Below are 21290 nucleotides of genomic sequence, written 5' to 3'. Positions count from 1 at the left end.
GTCAAATGCCTTACTAAAATCCATGTAGATCACATCCACTGCACTACCCTCATCTGTATGCCTGGTCACCTCCTCAAAGAACTCTATCAGGTTTGTTAGACATGAGCATTTAAAGTATGATTCAAAGTACATGTGACAGATAAAGCTAATTTTATAAAGCTCATCTCAATGTGTTAGCTTACTCTCATTTTCTACTTCTCTTATAATCAATCTTTGATGATCTGATGGTTTCTAAACGGTATTGGGCTGCAGTCATTAATCAGGTGAGTTACTGAAAGGGCATGGAGAGTCAAACGCACGGCAGGCTGATGAAACAAGTGGGCCAATCCTTTCATCAATCTGTAATGTCATTGTAATCCAGAACTTTTCCTTGTCATTTTACAACTTGTATGGTGAGATTTGATGTGTACAAGCGACTCCTTGAAGGAGAATTAATTAATGACTCTTATGTTTGCCTTTCCTTGAATTTCCGTTCCTACATACCGCTTCTTTGCCTAAACCCACTTGAGTAAAAGACATACACTGTGCCCAATGTCGTCTGATATTTAGCTTTGAACCAAAAATATACTTCACTTAACTAGTCCTCTTTAGCTTGCTTTCTTTTCTACATTTTCACTTTGCATACCTTAACAGTAACCATATTCCAATAATAGAAACTGCTTTTGATTACAACAGGCTTGTTCTTTCACGGGTAACTGCCTTAAAAATGGTTTGCATGCCCACCATCCACGGAACTGTGTTTATTACCTCAGAGACTGGAGTGTGGATCGGTTAAAGCAGCTGCTAAATGTGAGTCATATTTACTGACTTAACTTCCTACTCTAACAAATGCACAAGACACATTTTATATAATTAAGTAAGAGGGGAAAATAATAGAAGAATTATAACATACTGTAGATAGCTCTGTACAAGTCAACCCCGTGATTGGTGAACCTTGGGGACTAGGCCTGAAGGGGCGATATCCTTAAGTCTGAGAATCCAAGGCTATGGACTGACTGGAGGTCCTGGGGGTGGAGACCTGTCTGTGGGTGAGTGGGTGGGTGGGACGGATGGAAAGGCCATGGACCAGAGGCCCAGAGACGGCTTATCCTGGGGGTGGAGACCTGTCTGTGGGTGGGACGGAGGTTTGTTTTGCTGTTGTTTTTGTTTTCATTGTTACTGCATGTGTTGTTCTGCGGAACATTGTGAGTATGCAATGTTAGTGCCAAAATGTATGGCGATACTTGTGTGGCTGATTTTATTAACCTGATTTACCTGCCTTCCCCATGTAACCCTTAATCCCTTACCAATCAAAAGTCTATTAGTCTCTGCCTTAATAGCTATTGGTTCCCATTCTCACCTCCAGAATCCAGCATTTGTGTTGTTCCTACTTATCTCTATCCAGCAGCTGTCTCCCCTCTTCATACTCCACTCCCCTCCACCTTGCTAAGTTTAGTTCCTTGTTCCTTTTCCTCTCTTTGTCCTCCCGCATCTATCATTCACCTGCTGTTACCTCCCAACTGTGCCTCTGCTCATCTCCATAAGATGTAGGAGCAGAATTAGGCCATTTGTCCCATCGAGTCTGCTCCACCATCCAATCATGGCTGATCCTTTTTTTCTCCCCCTCAACCCCATTTCCCACTTTCTCCCCGTAACCTTTGACGCCATGTCCAACCAAGAACCTATCAAACTCTGCCTGAAATAAAACCAACAACCTGTCCTCCACAGCTGCACGTAGCAATAAATTCCTCAAGTACTCCACCCTCCGGCTAAAGAAATTTCTCTGCATCTCCAGGTGAGGCGACACTTCACCTGTGAGTCGGCTGGTGTGGTATACTGCATCCAGTGCTCCCGATGTGGCCTTTTATATATTGGTGAGACCCGACGCAGACTGGGAGACCGTTTTGCTGAACACCTATGCTCGGACCGCCAGAAAAAGCAGGATCTCCCAGTGGCCACACATTTTAATTCCATGTCCCTTTCCCATTCTGATATGTCTATCCATGGCCTCCTCTACTGTCAAAATGAAGCCACACTCAGGTTGGAGGAACAATACCTTATATACTGGCTGGGTAGCCTCCAACCTGATGGCATGAACATTGACTTTTCTAATTTCCGTTAATGCCCCTCCTCCCCTTCTTACCCCATCCCTGACATATTTAGTTGTTTGTTTGTTTTTTTCTCTCTCTGCCCATCACTCTGCCTGTTCTCCATCTCCCTCTGGTGCTCCCCCCTCCCCCTTTCTTTCTCCTGAGGTCTCCTGCCCCATGATCCTTTCCCTTCTCCAGCTCTGTATCACTTTCGCCAATCACCTTTCCAGCTCTTAGCTTCATTCCAACCCCCCCTCCAGTCTTCTCCTATCATTTCGCATTTCCCCCTCCCCCCACTACTTTCAAATCTCTTACTATCTTTCCTTTCAGTTAGTCCTGACGAAGGGTCTCGGCCCGAAACGTCAACAGTGCTTCTCCTTATAAATGCTGCCTGGCCTGCTGTGTTCCGCCAGCATTTTGTGTGTATTTTTTAATACATCAGCTAGCTTTATAGTAAAGTTTTTCAACTGCCATCATATCACTGAGTTATTATCTTAATAATACCAAACAATAGTTTTTTACTACTTAGTTAATGTCTGTGATTTCCATTCTTTCAGATGGGGAATGTTCCCTTGACTGATTTCATAACAGATAATAATCTGGGTCACATGGAAGGTAATTATTATAAGAATGATACTATGTGTATGAGTTAGTTTGTACAGTATGAACATATGTGAACATTCAGCACATCCTTTGACATTACAATAAAGCTTTCCCATAGATGTACATCTACACCAGCAGAGATCAGTATTTTAAATACATATATCTTTCCACATGTATTGGGTATGCAGTATTAAACCATTCATTTGATAAAAGTGAGTAGTGATGGAATTTAAGGCTGCAAATCATAAAATTGGCTCTTTAGGATACTTTTAAAATCCTGGAATTTGGGAAGTGTACAGAAAGAGGAAGTATCATTTTTTTTGTGAAAACGTGTTTCCAGATGACACAACAGACTATTTCCAGTTTGCTAGAACAATCCCATTCTCCCATCATTTTTCCTTATAACCTATTCTTCCCAATTCCCATCAAGAGCTCCTCACTCACCAAAGGACCAAAGGCAGTTTACTGTGAGCAAATAACCTATGGAGCTTGACACGTTCAGGAACTGGAGGACCCAAGGTAAGCCGTGTGCTGAACCAGACCATTGGAGCTAAGGGCCTACAGATCAAAGCTGAAAGCTAGTGCCCCTTCTAAAATTCAATAGATTTTTGTCATAGCAACACAGATTTTGTTGCTCACTAAGAACATGTTTCCCAGGTCATCTGGATCTACATGTAAACAAGAAATGCTTACTATAAATAGGTACAAAGATAACTTGTGGGATTTATATTGCTTCTAATCGTAGTGAACAATACAATTCAATCATGTTTTTTTCTTTAAATGTCAGAAAATGCAGTCTTCACAAATGGATTACCAAATTTTCCTGTGATAAACACTTTCTCCTTTAGGTAAATGTAAAGTTATTGAGCAGAGGGAAACCTCGCACGGTTTGAAGGATGAACAGTGCGGCCAACCTTCAGTGAAAGGCTACACAGGATTCTGCAAGTATGTGAATTGACATCTCTCTGAACGTCAGCTGGTTAAACATACTGGTTGAGCAATCGTATGATACCTGCAAACCCCTGTTAAATAGGCACCATGCAGAAAGCCAAAGAAAACTTTGTTTGAGACACTCAACAGTAAAATTCTGTTGTCCACCAGGTCCAGGGAGTCCAGTGCAGAACCCACTGTTCTGGGTTATCAGAGTAGGACATGGGGAAAGGCTGATCATCAAATAGTTACCAAAGGCTAAGGGAGGGAGGGTAAGGGTGCTCATTATCCAGGAGACAATCAATTTTCAAGGCTATGTAGAGACTTGAGGTGGACTGTGTGTTGTGGTAGACTAATGGAGATTCAGATCTTGCTACTCCCATTGAATGAGGATTAGTGGTTTGTATAACACTCTAAGTGTAATTGAGGATTGGCCCAGAGATCGGTAGGTGGACAGGCGAGCCTGAGGTTGCTAAGTGGTGGGGGGGTACATCATATCGGAGATAGGCAGTGGGGGGTGGGGGTGTAGGGTTGTGCGTGAGAGTGGTGTGACCAAAATGACGTGAGTGGCATTGATGCATGATTTTCATCTACTTGCACATGCATTGCCTTGCCAGAATCGTAGACGACCCATAATTCTGGCTTTGACATAACTTCAGTTGGTGAAATTGACTGCATATCCAGACCATGATGAATGTTTCAGGTAACGAACACTTGACTTGAATACAGACTGTACGTGGGAGTTCGGTGGGATAGAATTGCTGGCTGCTGTAGACATCTTCTGTCGTGTGGGAACTCAGTTTGTGGCAGGATCTGAATGCTTTGGGTTTACTACACGCTGTCCAGTTGACTTATGCATTTATTAACAGCTCACATTGCAAGCAATTCTCAAAAAGTGAATCCTATAAAATCTGAGAAAGATCTGTAAATATTAAATATTTTCTGAGCCATTGTTTGGAGTGATAACTATTGATATACAGTGGATTCCTGGTAATTTTGCCATTGGTTAATAGGGGCAGCCACTTATTTGGGACAATTCTTGAAGAACAAAAGCTAATCGATACAATAGCCCTTTGCTTATTTAGGATACTATGCTGCTTAATTGGGGTAGGAGACTGTTACCAAACGGTTTCTGACTAGTGTTAGACGCCTACTCTTGTGTGGCCATTAGACTCTGTGCCATACTTAGAGCGAACAGTTTTTTAAAGTCAGATGTGTGTGCTTCTGTTTAAAATGTAGTGATTTTTGTCACAAATAATTGGCAAGAAATAATCAGTAAGACAACTCAGGACTATTTTGCTTACTGTGGTTTCAAGCATTCAGACTTGGAGATGCCAGAAATGGCCGAGAATGAAAATTAAGCAATTTCACTAGGAACTACAACGAATTGGAAGATACCGATAATCATCTGTAATGTAACAATTAAAATTAAGACCTGGAGAATGCAATTAAGAGTTGGAAAATTGTATGAAGGCAGTCCATTAGCTACACCGGTGGCTGCGCTAATTTTGCTCATTTACGAGTCAATCAAAAGAACATGGCAGTGTACCACTGAGCTCTCACCTGAGACTGTGTGCATGCGACAGAGGCCGCACCATGGTTCACCTTTTCAACAGGTGGGCTAAACCAAGTGAGGGTAGCCTGTGGACCTTATACCTCAGTGAGATAGGGTCACGTCTGTCCTAGTGTGTGAAGTGAGGTCTGCTGGACTGTGCGAATGAGATTTACAGTGAGAGCCAATGGACAGGAAGGTGATTCTGCAATGGTCTGTGGAGAGCAAAGGGTGTGACGAGGCACAGAAGAAGTCACGGTCAGCCTCTGCATCCAAGGAACCCCAGTACCAACAACTTTTGTACCACTGGACCTGGACTTCTGACACTGAGAGAGTGGAACTGCCATCATCGAATACAAGCCATCAACCAACAATTAGGAGCAAATACAGTTCTACAGTACTGTAGTAGTATTGATAGTGTTCTAATTTGTTCTGTATTTCATTTAAATACATAATTTGTTACTCAGTTAAACAGTAGTTCGTCTTTTTTATACCTTTTAAGCTATTTCCATGAAACTTTGGCTAATTGGTGCAGCCATTTAATTGGGCCAAAATGTACTGGTCCCAAGATGTCCAAGTTAACTGGAATCCACTGTAATTGTTTTTTGTAATATTTGTAAATCAGTAAATGTGTCTTTTTTCTATATTCAATATTTTCAGTATCTCAGTGTTTTATGTTAATATTTGAATCCTGCTTCTGTTGTAGAGCAAGAGATTCACTCACACAGTCTATCATCAGGCAGCCAGGAACAATTATTTGATCAATTTTTTACCTTGGAAAGAGAACAATAAGTATCTTAAGTGCAGACTGTTGTTTGTCCTCGCCATCTCTAGTTTGTACAAATACTCATAGAGATAAGGTCTTTGCCAGTATATAACGTCCAGCTATCATCTCTTGACCAGGCTGAGATGAGGAGATTTGTGTTCTGTCACTTCCGACAGTACCTTCACATCATCATCTTGTGTTTATGGGCTCCTGGTCTTTTTAGGCTCATGCTTAAAGTATTTCTCTTTTCATGTAAAGCCTTAGTATTGTTACAGGGTCAGATGTCTCCAGTTGCTACATTCATCACAGGAGCTTCTGGTATCTTTACTCTTGAATCAGAATAGAAAATGCTGGAAATGCCCAGCAGGTCAGGCTGTATATGTGGAAAGATAAAACAGTTAACACTTCAGTTGGAAGACCTTTCCTGACACCTGAAACATTAACACTTTCTCTTCCCAAAGATGCAGCCTCACTTGTTGAGTATTTACAGCATTTTCTGTTTCTAGTTTAGATGGCCAGCGTCCACATTTTTTGTTATTTTCTTTTATCTCATACTCAGTTGCACGAAACAGATTTGACTGATTTGACAGCATAGGAATGTATTTTTATCTTGCACTTTGCTTTCATATTGTAGAAAGGAAGTCAAACCCAAAGGCTAAATCTGAACATTTCATCTTCCTCTCTTTTTAATTGTTTTGATAAACTGTGGTGAACAACTGCCACAGTTTCCGTAAGTAAGGTCTGAAAAACAATAACAATACAAACACTTCAATGATGTTATCAACGATAAAATAAATTAGTTTTTACTTTAGTTTCCTCCTATTCTGAATAAATCTGTTTTATGTTTTGGTTAAGCACTGATATGTTTATACTGCTGCCATTATCACAGCCCCTTTCTGAAAATATCCTGCTGTTAAAAATTGTTGCTATTCAGATTGAACAATGCATAAATGATGACTTATATTTTTTATAGTAGCTTAAGCAGTCTAGAGCACACATTTGAGAAACTGGTGTACAAAGACTTCTACTTCAACATGATGTCCTCATCTTTATTTCAGTGGCCATTTAAAACAGCACTTGGCTGAACTCGTGAATAGAAATAATTTGGATCCGGCTATTCTATACAGCAAAGATGAAATATTAATGGAATTTAACCGCTGGAATATTGCTGTCCTGAATCAACAAATTAATGAACCAGAAGAACAATTTATACAAAGGTTAAGAAACGTAAGTTAACCAAGTATTCATAAATTAACACCTATGTTCAATTTGTCAAAATATTAACTACTAAGTCATTACTTATTTAGATTTGTAGCAGCCAATTAAACTTTGGAACAAGAATGCAGATCTATTCCTGGCAGGTGAAATGAAAGTCTCCCCCATCTGCCAGTCATAGAAGCCCGAATAGAAAAGCTTTTAATATTATCAATCCACTTCCACTTAGCACGGTGCTTTCTATAACTCTCCCTCATTTGTTAATATTACATAATGGGTCATGGTAAATGAAATGGGTGTTCTGTTGTAGAGGATAATCTTCCAAGGTTAAGGCTCTGGTGCTACTTTAGAAATAATGTGACAGGCACGTTACCTTGAAGGGTACATTTTTTAAAGAACCTTGTGTTGGTGATCTAGAGCACACAATTGATATTTTGGTCATAATTTACAGTGTATTACTTGCAACCAATAGCATGGAGCCTTGAAATTTATTCTGGCTACATTAGGCAAGAGTCTAAGCATTGAAGTTGCTGATTCTAAGATCTTCTAAATTTGGTTATCAGTCCTGTTAATTTTATATTGGAAGATTATCATTAGGAAATAGCTTACTCTGCTGATTTGGTTCAGTCAGACCAGACTGCCCTTTAAAACTGCAGAACCTTCAATGGAATCACAATCACCTGACGTTGACAGATCTGATCTTTTTATCTGATCTTCATCTTCATGTCTGGCAGGTCTTGGGCTGTATTCCCTGGAGTTCAGGAGAATGAGGGGGAATCTCATAGAAACATTCCAAATGTTAAAAGGCCTGAACAGATTAGATATGGCAAAGTTATTTCCCATGGTAAAGGGAATCTAGGACAAAAGGGCACAACTTCAGGTTTGAAGGACATCCATTTGGAACAGAGATGCAGAGAAATTACTTTAGTCAGAGGGTGGTAAATCTGTGGAATTAGTTGCCACGAGCAGTTGTGGAGGCCAGGTCATTGGGTGTATTTAAGGCAGAGATAGATGGGTTCTTGATTAGCCAGGGCATCAAAAGGTATGGGGAAAATGCAGGGGAGTGGGGATGACTGGAAGAACTGGATCAGCCCATGACTGAATGGCGGAGCAGCCTTGATGGGCCGAATAGCTCACTGCTCCTGTATCTTATGGTCTTTTCAAAAATGTCTTGTATACCATCATTAGCAATGGGAATTAGTTCGCAAAAATAGATTGAATCTTCTTTTTATTCCTTTATCTGAGCAAATTACCATCATTAAGGACCCCTGCCATCCCGGCCAATCTCTCTTCTTGCTTCTGCTACCATCGGGAGGAACGTAAGGAAGCCTTAGGCCACACTCCACCATATTCAGGAACAGTTATTACCCTTCAGCCAGCGTGAATAATTTCATTCAGCACAACACTGAACTGATTCCACAACCTGTGAACTCACTTTCAATGACTCTACAATTCATGCTCTCAGGATTATTTTATTTGTTGTTTGTTTTTTCTTGTATTTGGACAGTGTCTCTTCTGTTGCACATTGTTTGTCAGACTTTGTGTGTAATTTTTCATTGATTCTATTGTACTTCTTTGTTCTACTGTGAATACCTGCAAGAAAATGAATCTCAGAGACGTACTTTGATAGTACGGTAAATTTACTTCGAACATTAAACATTACTCTGTGGGACTACAGGAAGGGAAAGAGTATTAGTTATTTAGTATTGGAAAGAGATAAGAAAGACAAGCTACTTCTGCTTGAGATATCCCAGCTGTTTATTGACAGTTGTAGACATGTCTGCCAATTAATGAGTTTGATCATATGGAAGAGGATAAACAAATACATTGATACTGAAATTCATTCCCGTTTATAAGGCCAAATGCGGTGGCAGAGCACTACATTTCAAAGCTATGCTGATACATAATATATTCAGCACGCTGACTGGGGCTGAATTTCCGACCTTGAGTTTTTTCTTCTGAATCTTCACAAATAACTTTTCCCACCAGAAGTTTGGGATGTGTCTATTTTAATGCAGGAAGCATCATGAACAAAGTGGATGAGCTTAGGGCGTGGATCAGTACTTGGAGCTGTGATGTTGTGGCCATTACAGAGACTTGGATGGTTCTTCAGAGTGCCAGACTTTAGATGTTTCAGAAAGGACGGGGGGGGGGGGGGGGGGAGGCAAAAGAGGTGGGGGCATGGCACTGCTGATCAGAGATGGTGTCATGGCTGCAGAAAAGGAGGAAGTCATGGAGGGGTTGTCTACTGAGACTCTTCGGATGGAAGTTAGGAACAGAAAGGGGTCAATAACTCTACCGGTTTTTTTTAATAGACCACCCAATAGTAACAGAGACATAGAGGAGCAGATAGGGAGACAGATTCTGGAACGGTGTAATAATAACAGGGTTGTCGTGGGGGGAGATTTTAATTACCCAAACCTCGATTGGCATGTCCCTAGAGCGAGGTTTTACATGGGGTAGAGTTTGTTAGGTGTGTTCAAGAAGATTTCTTGACACAATACGTAGAATAAGCCTACAAGAGGAGAGGCTGTGCTTGATCTGGTATTGGGAGGTGGTTCATTTTGGTAGGTCAAATATGATGGCAGAATATAGTATTACTGGTAAGACTCATGGCAGTGTGGAGGATCAGAGGGATCTTGAGGTCTAAGTCCATAGGGCACTCAAAGCTGCTGTACAAGTTGACTCTGTGGTTAAGAAGGTATATGGTGTATTGGCCTTCATCAACCATGGGATTCAGTTTAAGAGCTGAGAGGTAATGTTACAGCTATATAGGACACTGGTCAGACCCCACTTGGAGTACTGTGCTCAGTTCTGGTCACCTCAGTACAGGAAGGATGTGGAAGCCATAGAAAGGGTGCAGAGGAGATTTACAAGGAGGTTGCCTGGATTGGGGAGCATGCCTTATGAGAATAGGTTGAGTGAACTCAGCCTTTTCTCCTTGGAGCGATGGAGGATGAGAAGAGACCTGATAGAGGTGCATAAGATGATGAGAGGCATTGATCGTGTGGATAATCAGAGGCTTTTTCCCAGGGCTGAAATGGCTAACACGAAAAGGCACAGTTTAAGGTGCTTGAAAGTAGGTACAGGGATAATGGGTAGGTTTTTTACTCAGAGTGCGTGGAATGGGCTGCCGGCGACAGTGGTGGAGGCGGATATGATAGGGTCTTTTAAGTGACTCCTGGATAGGTACATGGAACTTAGAAAAATAGAGGGCTATGGGTAACCCTAGGTAATTTCTAAAGTAAGTACATGTTTGGCACAACATTGTGTGCTGAAAGGCCTGTATTGTGCTGTAGGTTGTCTATGTTTCTAAGATTCATTCAATGATTCTGTACATAGAATCATATTTAAATATGAATTAAAATATAGATATTGGAAAACCGCACAAATAAACTAAAATTGAAGTAAAATATTTGTAACTTAGTGGATTTTGTTACATCTGTTAAGTTTAGTTGCAGTTCAAGTGCATTACAATCTTCAGCATGCATTACATGATAAAAGTTCAATTTTTTTAATTTGTTCTGTATCAGAGGAAGAACTCAACCAAGGTAAGCCTTTCAGATAACATATGTACTGTAGTGGCAACTACTAGCTGCCTAATGCGCAATGGCACTGATAGTGGTAAAGTGAAACTAACAAATTGTTATCTGGCTTACTTTAAACAGAAAATCATGATCGAGTTAAAACTGGATGATCAACAACACACACAAAATGCTGGTGGAACGCAGCAGGCCAGGCAGCAATCTATAGGGAGAAGCACTATCAATGTTTCGGGCCGAGACCCTTCATCAGGAGTAGATTGAAAAGTTGAAGGTCTAAAGAAATTATAGATGGAGAGCAGCGAGAGAGGGTTTCACTGAACTCCCGTCGAAGAGAAGATTTAAACTTCTTCAGTGTAGGCATCACTGCAGAGGCTTCGCAGTAGTGAATTCCAAAAGCAAACACGAGGAAATCTGCAGATGCTGGAACTTCAAGCCACACACACAAAATGTTGGTGGAACGCAGCAGGCCAGGCAGCATCTATAGGGAGAAGCACTGTCGATGTTTCAGGCTGAGACCCTTCATCACGACTAGACTAGTCCTGACGAAGGGTCTCGGCCCGAAACGTCAACTGTGTTTCTTCCTATAGATGCTGCCTGGCCTGCTGCGTTCCACCAGCATTTTGTGTTTATGGCTTGAATTTCCAGCATCTGCAGATTTCCTCGTGTGTGGACAATCAACAAACTGTTTTCGCCAAGAACTCGGGATTGCTTACATCCCTTCAGTCAAATGTATTCTGAGAAATGTAATTACCACAGTGGGCGAGAGATTCTCACGTGGTAGAAAATGAATGCTTCACTGACACTACATGGAGATTTGACCCAGTATCACACACCATAAAGGAATCGGCTTTTTTTGTGTGAAAATTGCAGCAATACATGCAGATAAGTATTTTGCACAGTTCTGTATAGTTACATTTAGTAACTTGACCTAAGATGCACTTTCCTACCTTGTTGGAAGTTTACTGTAAGACTTCTCCGTGGGAACCACTGTCTCAAGTATCGGGGTTGATTTGAGTCAACTTTGTACTTAAGTAGTAGCTGGCATATGGGTAAATTGGTAAGTTATTGTCACATTGGTTTAACTATGAAAGTGCTTAATTTTAAGAAATCTTTTGTTAATATTTTAAATTTATTTGGCTTCAATCAGTTACCTTAGTTACAATAGTCACTGAAAGCTAACATACAAGTGCGGCAAGTAATATGGAAGGCAGATGTCATCTTAACCTTTATTATGGTGATGATTTGAATGCAGGAATAAAGACGATTTACTGTAACCACTTAGGATCATGGTGAGACCAAACCTGGAGTATTGTGTACAGAGTTAGGTCTCCTTACCAGATGGAATGCAATAAATAATTCATTTTTTTAGTTTTTTCTATATTTATTATGTATCACATTGTACTGCTGCCGCTAAATTAACAAATTTCATGACATTTGCTGGTGATATTAAACCTGATTGTGATTCTGATCCTCAGTTGTTGGGTTCATTCAAACAGAAATCAATTTCTTTGTTGTTTGGCTTCACGGAAGTAGGGCAGAATAAATGGAATAAGGGATGAACAATAATTAGCCGGCTAGTGGTGTGGTGGCATCCGGACTGGACTTGGAGGCGAGTGGTTCTGGGCTCGAATCCGGCCGGCTCCCCGCACGCTTTCCATCTGTGCTGGGTTGAACATCGGGCTAGCAACCCAGCTTCATAAAAAAATGGACAAATACTGAAGAAATGGCAAGGTTGCTGCCCGATGCGCACCCTGCCTTGTGTAGCTGGATCCTGGGCTTTCTGTTAGATCACCGATGGATGGTAAGATTGGGCTCCCTCACCTCTGCCCCTCTAACCCTCAACACAGGTGCCCCTCAGGGCTGTGTTCTAAGCCCCCTCCTTTACTCTCTGAATACCCATGACTGTGTCACCACCCACAGCCCCAATCTGCTAATTAAATTTGCTGACGATACTACACTGATTGGCCTAATCTCAAATAATAATGAGACAGCCTACAGAGAAGAAGTCATCACCCTGACACAGTGGTGTCAAGAGAACAACCTCTCCCTCAACATCGCAAAAATCAAAGGAGCTGGTTGTGGACTACAGGAGGAATGGAGACAGGCTAACCCCTATTGACATCAATGAATCTGGGGTTGAGAGGGTGAATAGCTTTAAATTCCTTGGCATAAACATCACCAAGGATCTCACATGGTCTGTACATACCGGCTGTGTGATGAAAAAGGCACAACAGCCTCTCTTTCACCTCAGACGGTTGAAGAAGTTTGGTATGTCCCCCACCACCAATTACTAAGAACTTTCTACAGGGGCATAATTGAGAGCTGTACATTCCTTATTCACAAGACTTTGCAGGGAGTGGTGAGGATGGCTAGATGTGAACTTCCCACTATTCAGGACATTTACAAAGACAGGTGCGTAAAACGGATCATTGCCTGTAGGATCATTGGGGACCTGAGTCACCCCAACAACAAACTGTTTCAGCTGTTGCCATCCGGGAAATGGTACCGCAGCATAAAAGCCAGGACCAACAGACAGGACAGCTTCTTCCAGCAGGCCATCAGACTGGTTAATTGTATCTCTATGTTATATTAAATATTATGTTGTGCATACTGTTAATTATAATTGACTATAAATTGCACTTTGAACATTTAGGCAGAGACATAATGTAAAGTTTTTTACTCATGTAAGTAATAAAATCAATTCAATTCAATACGGTGTGCAGAGAACAACAACACTAAATTCTGGTTTTGCCAACAATGTCCAATTTCAGAAAATTACTAAATAAAATGACATTATTTTATTAATTATATAGCAGACTCTGAGTTGGATGGCTGTTTCCTGTTGTCCTGTTTTCTTATATTTTGATGTAGTTTAAAGTAAAAAAAAACTGGTTCAGGGAATACAAAATTCAAATGAATTTCTCGAAGTATCTTGCCAGTTTTTCCGGAGGCCCAATCGGATTGGGAGTGAAAGAGGAGGTAACTTAGGGTCTCTGTGTGAGATTTAAAAAGGAGTGTTCACAAGCTTTCACAATATATTAATTAGCAAGGGCACATAAAAATAAGGAAGGGTCAAGCAGAGTGGCCAGTATTCGAATGGACCAGTGTTAGAGGGATGAGCTTTGGTGAGAACAGGCTTGGGTGAGGTAAGTTTCTTCTTTATTCTTCATTCTTTGTCTGTTAGTACATAGTTTAGAGGTTGTATGTTATTTGTGTGAGATACAGCCTCCAGCCTCTCAGTTAAGCACATCTGCACCAGGTGCACTGAGCTGTAGCTTCTCAGAACGTTTCACTGAACCGGAGCTTCGGCTCATTTGAGGTGATAAACAGGAGCTACATGGATGTAGTCACCCCTAAGTTGAAGGAGGAAAGTACCTGGATGTCCGTCAGGAGAGGGGAAGGAAATGGACAGCCAGAACAGAGTACCCATGGCTATTCAATATAATAAGTACACAAGTTTGGATACTGTCTGGTGCGATAACCTATGGGGGGAGGGCTGCAATGACCACGTCTCTGGTGCTGTGGCTCAGAAGGTGGGGAGGAGAGAAGAGGATTGCAGTAGTGATAGAGGATTCCATAGAGGAATAGACACTAGATTCTGTGGACACAATAGAGACACCCAGGTGCTTTATTGCCTCCCAGGTGCCAGGGTCAGCTCCACGATATTCTAAAGGGGGAGGGTGAGCAGCAGAAGTCTTGGTATATATTGGAACCAATGACATAGGTAGGAAAAGGGAGGAGGTCCTGAAAACTTTACGGAGCTGGGCAGAAAGCTGAAAAGCAGAACCTCCAAGGTAGTAATCTCTGGATCTCAAGCCAGTGAGGGTAAGAATCAAAAAGTGTGATGAATGTGGGACTGAGGGTGTTATATTTGAATACATGCAGTATATGGAATAAGGAAGGCGATCTTGTACCACAGTTAGAGATTGGCAGGAATGACATAGGTGTCACAGGGTCATGGCTGAAAGAAGATTATGGTTGGGAGCTTAACATTCATGGATACACATTGTATTGAAAGGATGGGAAGGTTGGTAGCAGGGGTGGGAGTGTAAAAAAATGAAATCAAATCCTTAGAAAGTGCTGACAGGGCTGGAAAATGTAGAATAATTGTGGTTAGAGTTAAGGAAGTGTATGGATGGGTAAAAAGACCCCGATGGCAGTTATATATAGATCTCTGAACAGTAGACAGGATGTGGGCTACAAATTACAATGGGAGATAGAAAATGCGTGACAAGAGGGCAATGTTAAGATAGTCATTGAGGATTTCAAAACGCAGGAACATTGAGAAAATAGGTTAGTTCTTACTTTGGATTCAGGTGAGAGACTTTGTATAATGCCTACAGGAGGGGTTTTCTGAACAGTGGGTGGTTGAGCCCACAAGCAGATCAGCTATTCTGAAATGAGTGTTGTGTAATGATCCTGATTTGATTAGGGAGAGTAAGGTAAAGGAACCCTTAGAGGGAGTGATCTTAATATGATAGAATTCACCCTGCAATTTGAGAGGGACAAGCTAAAGTCAAATGTATCAATATTACAGTGGAGTAAAGGAAATTACAGAGGCATGAGGAGCTGGCCAAATTTGAGTGAAAGGGGACACGAGAAGGGATGATAGCAGAGCAACAATGACTGGAATTTCTGCAAGTGATTTGGAAGGCACAGGTACATCCCAAAGAAGAAGTACTATTCTAAAGACAGGATGCACAACTGTGGCTGACAAAGGAAGTCGAAGCCAACATAAAAGCAAAAGAGGGCATATAATAGAGCAAAAACTAGTGGGAAGTTAGGGGATTAATAAGCTTTTAAAAACCAACAAAAGGCTACTAAGAAAAGCCATAAGATGGAATGTGAAGCTAAGCTACCCAATAATCAAAGAGGATACTAAAAGTTTTTTTCAAATATATAAAGGGGCAAGAGTAGATATTGGATTACCTAAAAATTACACTGAAGAGATAATAATTGGGGCAAGGAAATGGCAGATGAACTAAATAAACATTTTTTATCAGTTTTCACTGTGTAAGACACTGGCAGTATGCCAGAAGTTCAAATGTCAGGGGGCAGAAGTGATTGCAGCTGCTATTACTGGGGAGAAGGTGCTTGGGAAGCTGAAAGGTCTGAAGGTAAATAAGTCAGCTGAACTACACCCAATGGTTCTGAAAGAGATCGCTGATAAGATTGTGGAGGCAGTAGTGATCTTTCAAGAATCAATAGATTCTAGCATGGTTCCATTGAACTGAATATTGCAAATGTCACTCCAGTCTTCAAGAAGGGAGGGTGTCGATAACTCCAGTTGAACTTTGTCTTTTTGCATGTTTCCCCCAGCTGTCAGTCTGTGGTTTTGTATTGCCATGTGCTCCTGTCCCCGCTCCTGCTCTACTCCGGCCTGAGTACTCCGCCTCTCACCTGTTTCTCATTATTACCTGTTTTGCTGCCACTTCTATCTCACTGTGCTCCACCTATCATCTGCCTCTCTATTTATTGCTCAGTGTATTTCAGTCCTGTGTTTTTACCTGTTTGTTGCCAGATTGTGCCAGTGAGTTTTCCTGAGCCTGTTCAGCATTTGTATCTGAACTCTGTCTGAATTTTGACTCTGCCTGTTTCCTGATCCTGGTTTTTGGATATCTCTGGATGTTTTGATCTCTGCCTGAACTTTGACGCTGACTTGGTTTGCACCTTGGGATTTGTTACTCAATTACTATCACTGTGTGCACAGTGCTGAGTCTGCAATTAGATCCCTGTTCCATCATCCTGGCTGTACAATCTGGCCACAATGGATCCAACATACCCCAGTCGGCTGAGAGTGCCCTGGAACAGGGAGTGATGCTGGGGAGGCCCCAGAATCAGCTGGACTCCGTCTGTTCAGGGCAGTGGAGTCGCTTTCTGCCAATGTAGCCGATCTTGTGGCCCAGACTCGGGTCACTCCAGCTGTCCCAGAGCGCCCATCAACATTCTGTGACTGCACTTTCCTCTTCGCCCTCCACATTCTCGCTTACTCCTCCCATCCAAGAACCCCATCTGCCACCTCCAGAAAAGTACTCAGGTGAGCCCGGTACCTGCTGCTCTTTTCTTTCCCAGTGCACCCTCATTTTTGAATTTTTGAACCAACAACATTTCTGACTGATCGAGCCAAGGTGGCCTACGTCATCACTCAGCTCTCTGGTCACGGGAGAGAATGGGGAACAGCCATCTGGGAGGCAGGCTCACCTTTCTGCATCAGTATTTTCAGAGGGAGGTGTTCCAGAGGGTCCCTGGAGGCACTGGGTGAATTCCAAGCTCCTCATCAGTCTACATTGCCCTGCTGTTTTCCCCATCTACAATTTCCGTTCCAGACCCTGAAGCTATGAAGTTTGCCTGTACCCACCTGACGCCAACTGAAAGACAAAGGAGAATCAACACCCGCTCCTGTCTGTACTGTGGCCAACCAGGCCCCTTCATCTCCACCTGCCCAGTAAAAGCCAAGCACTCACCAGTACTCTTCGTCCTACTGGTGAGTGTGACCCCTGTCCGGCCCTCCTCAATGCCAATCACACTCCTACCTGCTTCTGGACTGGGGCGTCCAATGGTGAGCAATCTCCGTCTTGGTCAATTCTGGTGTGGAGGGGTGTTTTATCAATTCTGGCTTGGCTGTCCAGTGGGGATTACCCACGTCTGCTCTCTAGTCACCATTGATGGCCAGAGCCTTGATCGATCAGAGACTGGCGAACATCACCCATGTCACGGTCCCGGTGAATCTCTCAGTGGAAAAGAAGGACAGCTCCCTCTGGGGACTGAATGAAGTCACTGTTAAGATGTGTTATCCACTTCTACTCGACCTCGGCATTTGAGCTACTGCAAGGAGCCTCAGTTTTCACCAAGCTTGAACTCCGTAATGCCTACCATCTTGTCCACATCTGCAAAGGGGCAACGCACCTCAGGCCATTACGAGTATCTGGTCTCACCAATGCCGCTGCCGTCTTCCAAACCCTGGTATATGATGTTCTCAGGGTAATGCTGAACCAATTTGTTTTTGTGTATCTCGACGACATTTTGATTTTTTTCTAAGTCCCTTGCTGAACACACAGGTCACATTTGCAGACTTCTCCAGTGCCTTCTGAAAAATCAGTTCTTTGTGAAGGCTGAGAAATGTGAGTTTCATCACAATGCTGTCTCCTTCCTGGGGTATGTAATTTCAAGTGGTTCCATTCAGATGGACCAACAGAAGGTCAAGATGGTGGTTGATAGGTCCCAACCTTCGACTCATTGGGAGTTTCAACGCTTCTTGGGCTTTGCTAACTTCTATCGCCATTTCATCAGAAATTACAGTATACTGGCTGCACCTCTCACTGCTCTTACCTCATCGGCTGTCAGATTCTCCTGGTCCCCTGCTACATTGCCCTGGGTTTTGTCACCAGTCTTCCCCCGTCTGATTATAACACCACCATTCTCACATCAGTTGATCATTTCTCCAAGTTTGTATTCTTCATTCCTTTATCCAAACTCCCCTCTGCCTGTTTTTAAATGACATGTTTTTAAATTACTAGTACTGCATGTTTTTAAATGACATGGTTTAACTGTAACTGTTGTGTCAGACAGGGGCTATCAGTACACATCCAGCTTCTGGAGGGCATTCTGTAATCTTCTGGATGCCTCTGAGTTTGTCTAGAGAATTCCACCCACAGACCAATGGCCAGACCGAGCGGGCCAGCCAACAGCTAGAGACAGTATTGCGGTGTCTGGTCTCCCAGAACCCCTCTGCGTGGAGGCAGCAGCTATCCTGGGCCGAGTATGCCATAAACTCTCATCCGTCCTCATTCACTGGTTTGTCCCCCAAGTGCTGCCTTGGCCACCAGCCTCCACTGTTTCCTGCCCAGGAGGGTGAGGTTGGCGTTCCATGTGCCGTTGTCAGCGGAGGTGGAGGCACACTTGCTCTGCCCCTCTCCATGCCTCTGCTAGGATCAAGCATTTAGCTGGCCACATCGCTCCAAGGCCCCACGCTACCACCAGGGACAGCATGTATGGCTTTCAAGCCGAGACCAGCTTCTCAAGGTGGATTCCAACAAGCTCGCAACCCCCCTCCCCCCACTTCATCGGCCCCTTTCCCATTGCTAAAGTCTGTCTCAAGCTCCCCTCAACTCTCCGCTGCATTAATCCCACCTTCCATGTGTCCTGCATCAAGCCTTTCATGAGCCACCCCTGTGTCCTGTCCACAAACCCCCTCCTCATCGATGGGTCAGAAGCCTTCACGGTGCATCAACTGCTGGATGTTTGTCGCTGGGGTCGTGGCCTCCAGTACCTTGTGGACTGGGAGGGCTACGGTCCTGAGGAGAGGTGCCAGGGCCCCCGCCCGTAACATCCTGGACTCCTCTCTCATCAGGGACTTTAATCGGCAGCACCCAGCTTTACCTGCTGTGACACTAGGAGGTGTCCGTAGAGATGGGTGGGGGGTTACTGTCAGTACTTCTAGTTGAACTTTGTCTTTTTGTGTGTTTTTCCCCCTCGCTGTCAGCCTGTGGTTTTGTATTCCCATGTGCTCCTGACCCCGCTCCTGCTCTACTCCGGCCCCTGTATCACTGAGTACTCCACCTCTCACCTGTTTCTCATTATTACCTTTTTTGCTGGCGCTTCCATCTCATTGCGCTCCACCTATCATCTGCCTCTCTGTTTATTGCTCAGTATATTTTAGTCCCGTGTTTTCACCTGTTTGTTGCCAGATTGTGCCAGTGAATTTTCCTGAGCCTGTTCAGCATTTGTATCTGAACTCTGTCTGTCTGAATATTGACTCTGCCTGTTTCCCGATTCTGGTTTTTGGATTTCTCTGGATGTTTTGATCTCTGCCTGAACTTTGACACTAACTTGATCTACACCTTGGGATTTGTTACTCAATTAATATCACTGTATGCACAGTACTGGGTCTGTGATTGGACCCCCATTCCAGCATCCTGACAGAGGGAGGCAGAAGAAAGGAAACTACAAACCAGTTAGCTTGACCTCAGTGGTTGATAAGTTGTTAAGGATGAGTTCGGTACTTGGAGGCATATAATGGACCAAAGTCAATTATTATTTCCAAAGGGAAATCTTACCTGTCAAATATGTTGGAATTGGTTGAGGAAATAACGAGCACGATAGACAAAGGTGAATCGGTGGATATTGTTTACTTTGACTTTCAGAAGGCCTTTGATAAGGTGCTGCATATGAGGCTGCTTAGCAAAATAACAGCCCATTGTTTTATGGGGAAGGCATTGGCATAGCTAGAGCATTGGCTGACTGATATAAAGCAAACAGTATGAATAAAGGGAGCCTTTTCTGATTGGCTGCCAGTGAATTGTGGTGTTCCACAGGGGTCAGTGTTGGGGCCACTTCTTTTCACGTTATATGTCAATGATTTGGATGATGCAGTTGATGGCTTTTTGACCAAGTTTGTGGACAGTAGAAGATGGGAAGAGCAGCCAGTAGTATTGAGGAAGCAGGGCAGCTGCAGGACTTCAGTTTCGGAGCACGGGAAAGAAATGGCAGATGGAATACAGTGTTGGGAAGTGTATGGCCAAGTGGATTGGTAGAAGGTATAAATGCATAGACTATTATCTAAGTGGGGGGGGGGGGGGGGGAAAGAATTCAAAATTCTGAGGTGAAAGGGACTTGTGAGTCCTCATGCAAGATTTCCTAAAGGTAACATACAGGTTGAGTCAGTGGTGAGAAGGCAGGAGATTGGCAAATGGATCAGCCCTGAGCATTCATTCTGGTCGCCTCACTACAGGAAGGATGTGGAAGCCATAGAAAGGGTGCAGAGGAAATTTACAAGGATGTTGCCTGGATTGGGGAGCATGCCTTATGAGAAAAGGTTGAGTGAACTTGGCCTTTTCTCCTTGGAGCGAAGGCTGATGAGAGGTGACCTGATAGAGGTGTATAAGATGATGAGAAGCATTGATCGTGTGGATAGTCAGAGGCTTTTTCCCAGGGCTGAAATGGTTGCCACAAGAGGACACAGGTTTAAGGTGCTGGGGAATTGGTACAGAGGAGATGTCAGGGGTAAGTTTCTTACTCAGAGAGTGGTGAGTGTGTGGAATGGGCTGCCGGCAACGGTGGTGGAGATGGATACGATTGGGTCTTTTAAGAGACTTTTGGATAGGTACATGGAGCTTAGTAAAATAGGGTTTGCTTGTTCCATCACAAGTGCCAGACTCAACTCCTTTCTGGGATTTCAGTTAGAGGCCATTCAGTATTCCAGGTAGACTATAGGTTCATGATGGAATCTGCTTAAAGAGAAGACTTCCACAGCTGTGAGAGATGGATAGTTTGGCTGCCTGCAACAGGGTAAAGGGTGTATTGAATCAAAGAGGCATGGCTGAAGGAATTCTGGACCTTGAGGCCTTGGTAGGTGAAGCCATTCTACATGGAACTCTCACAAATAGTTGTACATCAGATACACACTGATGTAAGACTATTCCTCGTGGACTGTAAAATCACTTGCTGAGCTGGTATACTGTATAGTTAACAATGTGAAATAAGTTGCCCCTGCAAATGAACAAACCCGACTGCTTGCTGATTCTGGATCTTACTTTCACAGGTTTATATAAAATTTAAAAAGTCTCAATTTCTTATGTATTTAGATTTTACTATGTCTGCAGTAGCTTTTT

General features: G+C 43.0%; 1 protein-coding gene across 2 annotated transcripts in view; it reads left to right on the top strand.

The window, feature by feature from the left end:
* LOC132399241 (uncharacterized) overlaps positions 1-11145 on the top strand; it is a 73449-nt gene extending 62304 nt beyond the window's left edge. For both annotated transcript variants that reach the window (XM_059979438.1, XM_059979429.1), the window contains exons 18-22: positions 676-789; positions 2627-2684; positions 3521-3617; positions 6979-7147; positions 10804-11145. In XM_059979438.1, the coding sequence (XP_059835421.1) occupies positions 676-789; positions 2627-2684; positions 3521-3617; positions 6979-7147; positions 10804-10941 (576 nt within the window). In that variant the 3' untranslated portion in view covers positions 10942-11145. The remainder of the gene's footprint in view (positions 1-675; positions 790-2626; positions 2685-3520; positions 3618-6978; positions 7148-10803) is intronic.
* Positions 11146-21290: the final 10145 nt, after the last annotated feature.

Source organism: Hypanus sabinus, chromosome 1 (assembly GCF_030144855.1).
Source record: "Hypanus sabinus isolate sHypSab1 chromosome 1, sHypSab1.hap1, whole genome shotgun sequence".
NCBI classification, from domain to species: domain Eukaryota; kingdom Metazoa; phylum Chordata; class Chondrichthyes; order Myliobatiformes; family Dasyatidae; genus Hypanus; species Hypanus sabinus.
The sequence above is the reverse complement of the archived record's forward strand: the minus strand, read 5'-3'. Positions and strand labels throughout refer to the sequence as shown.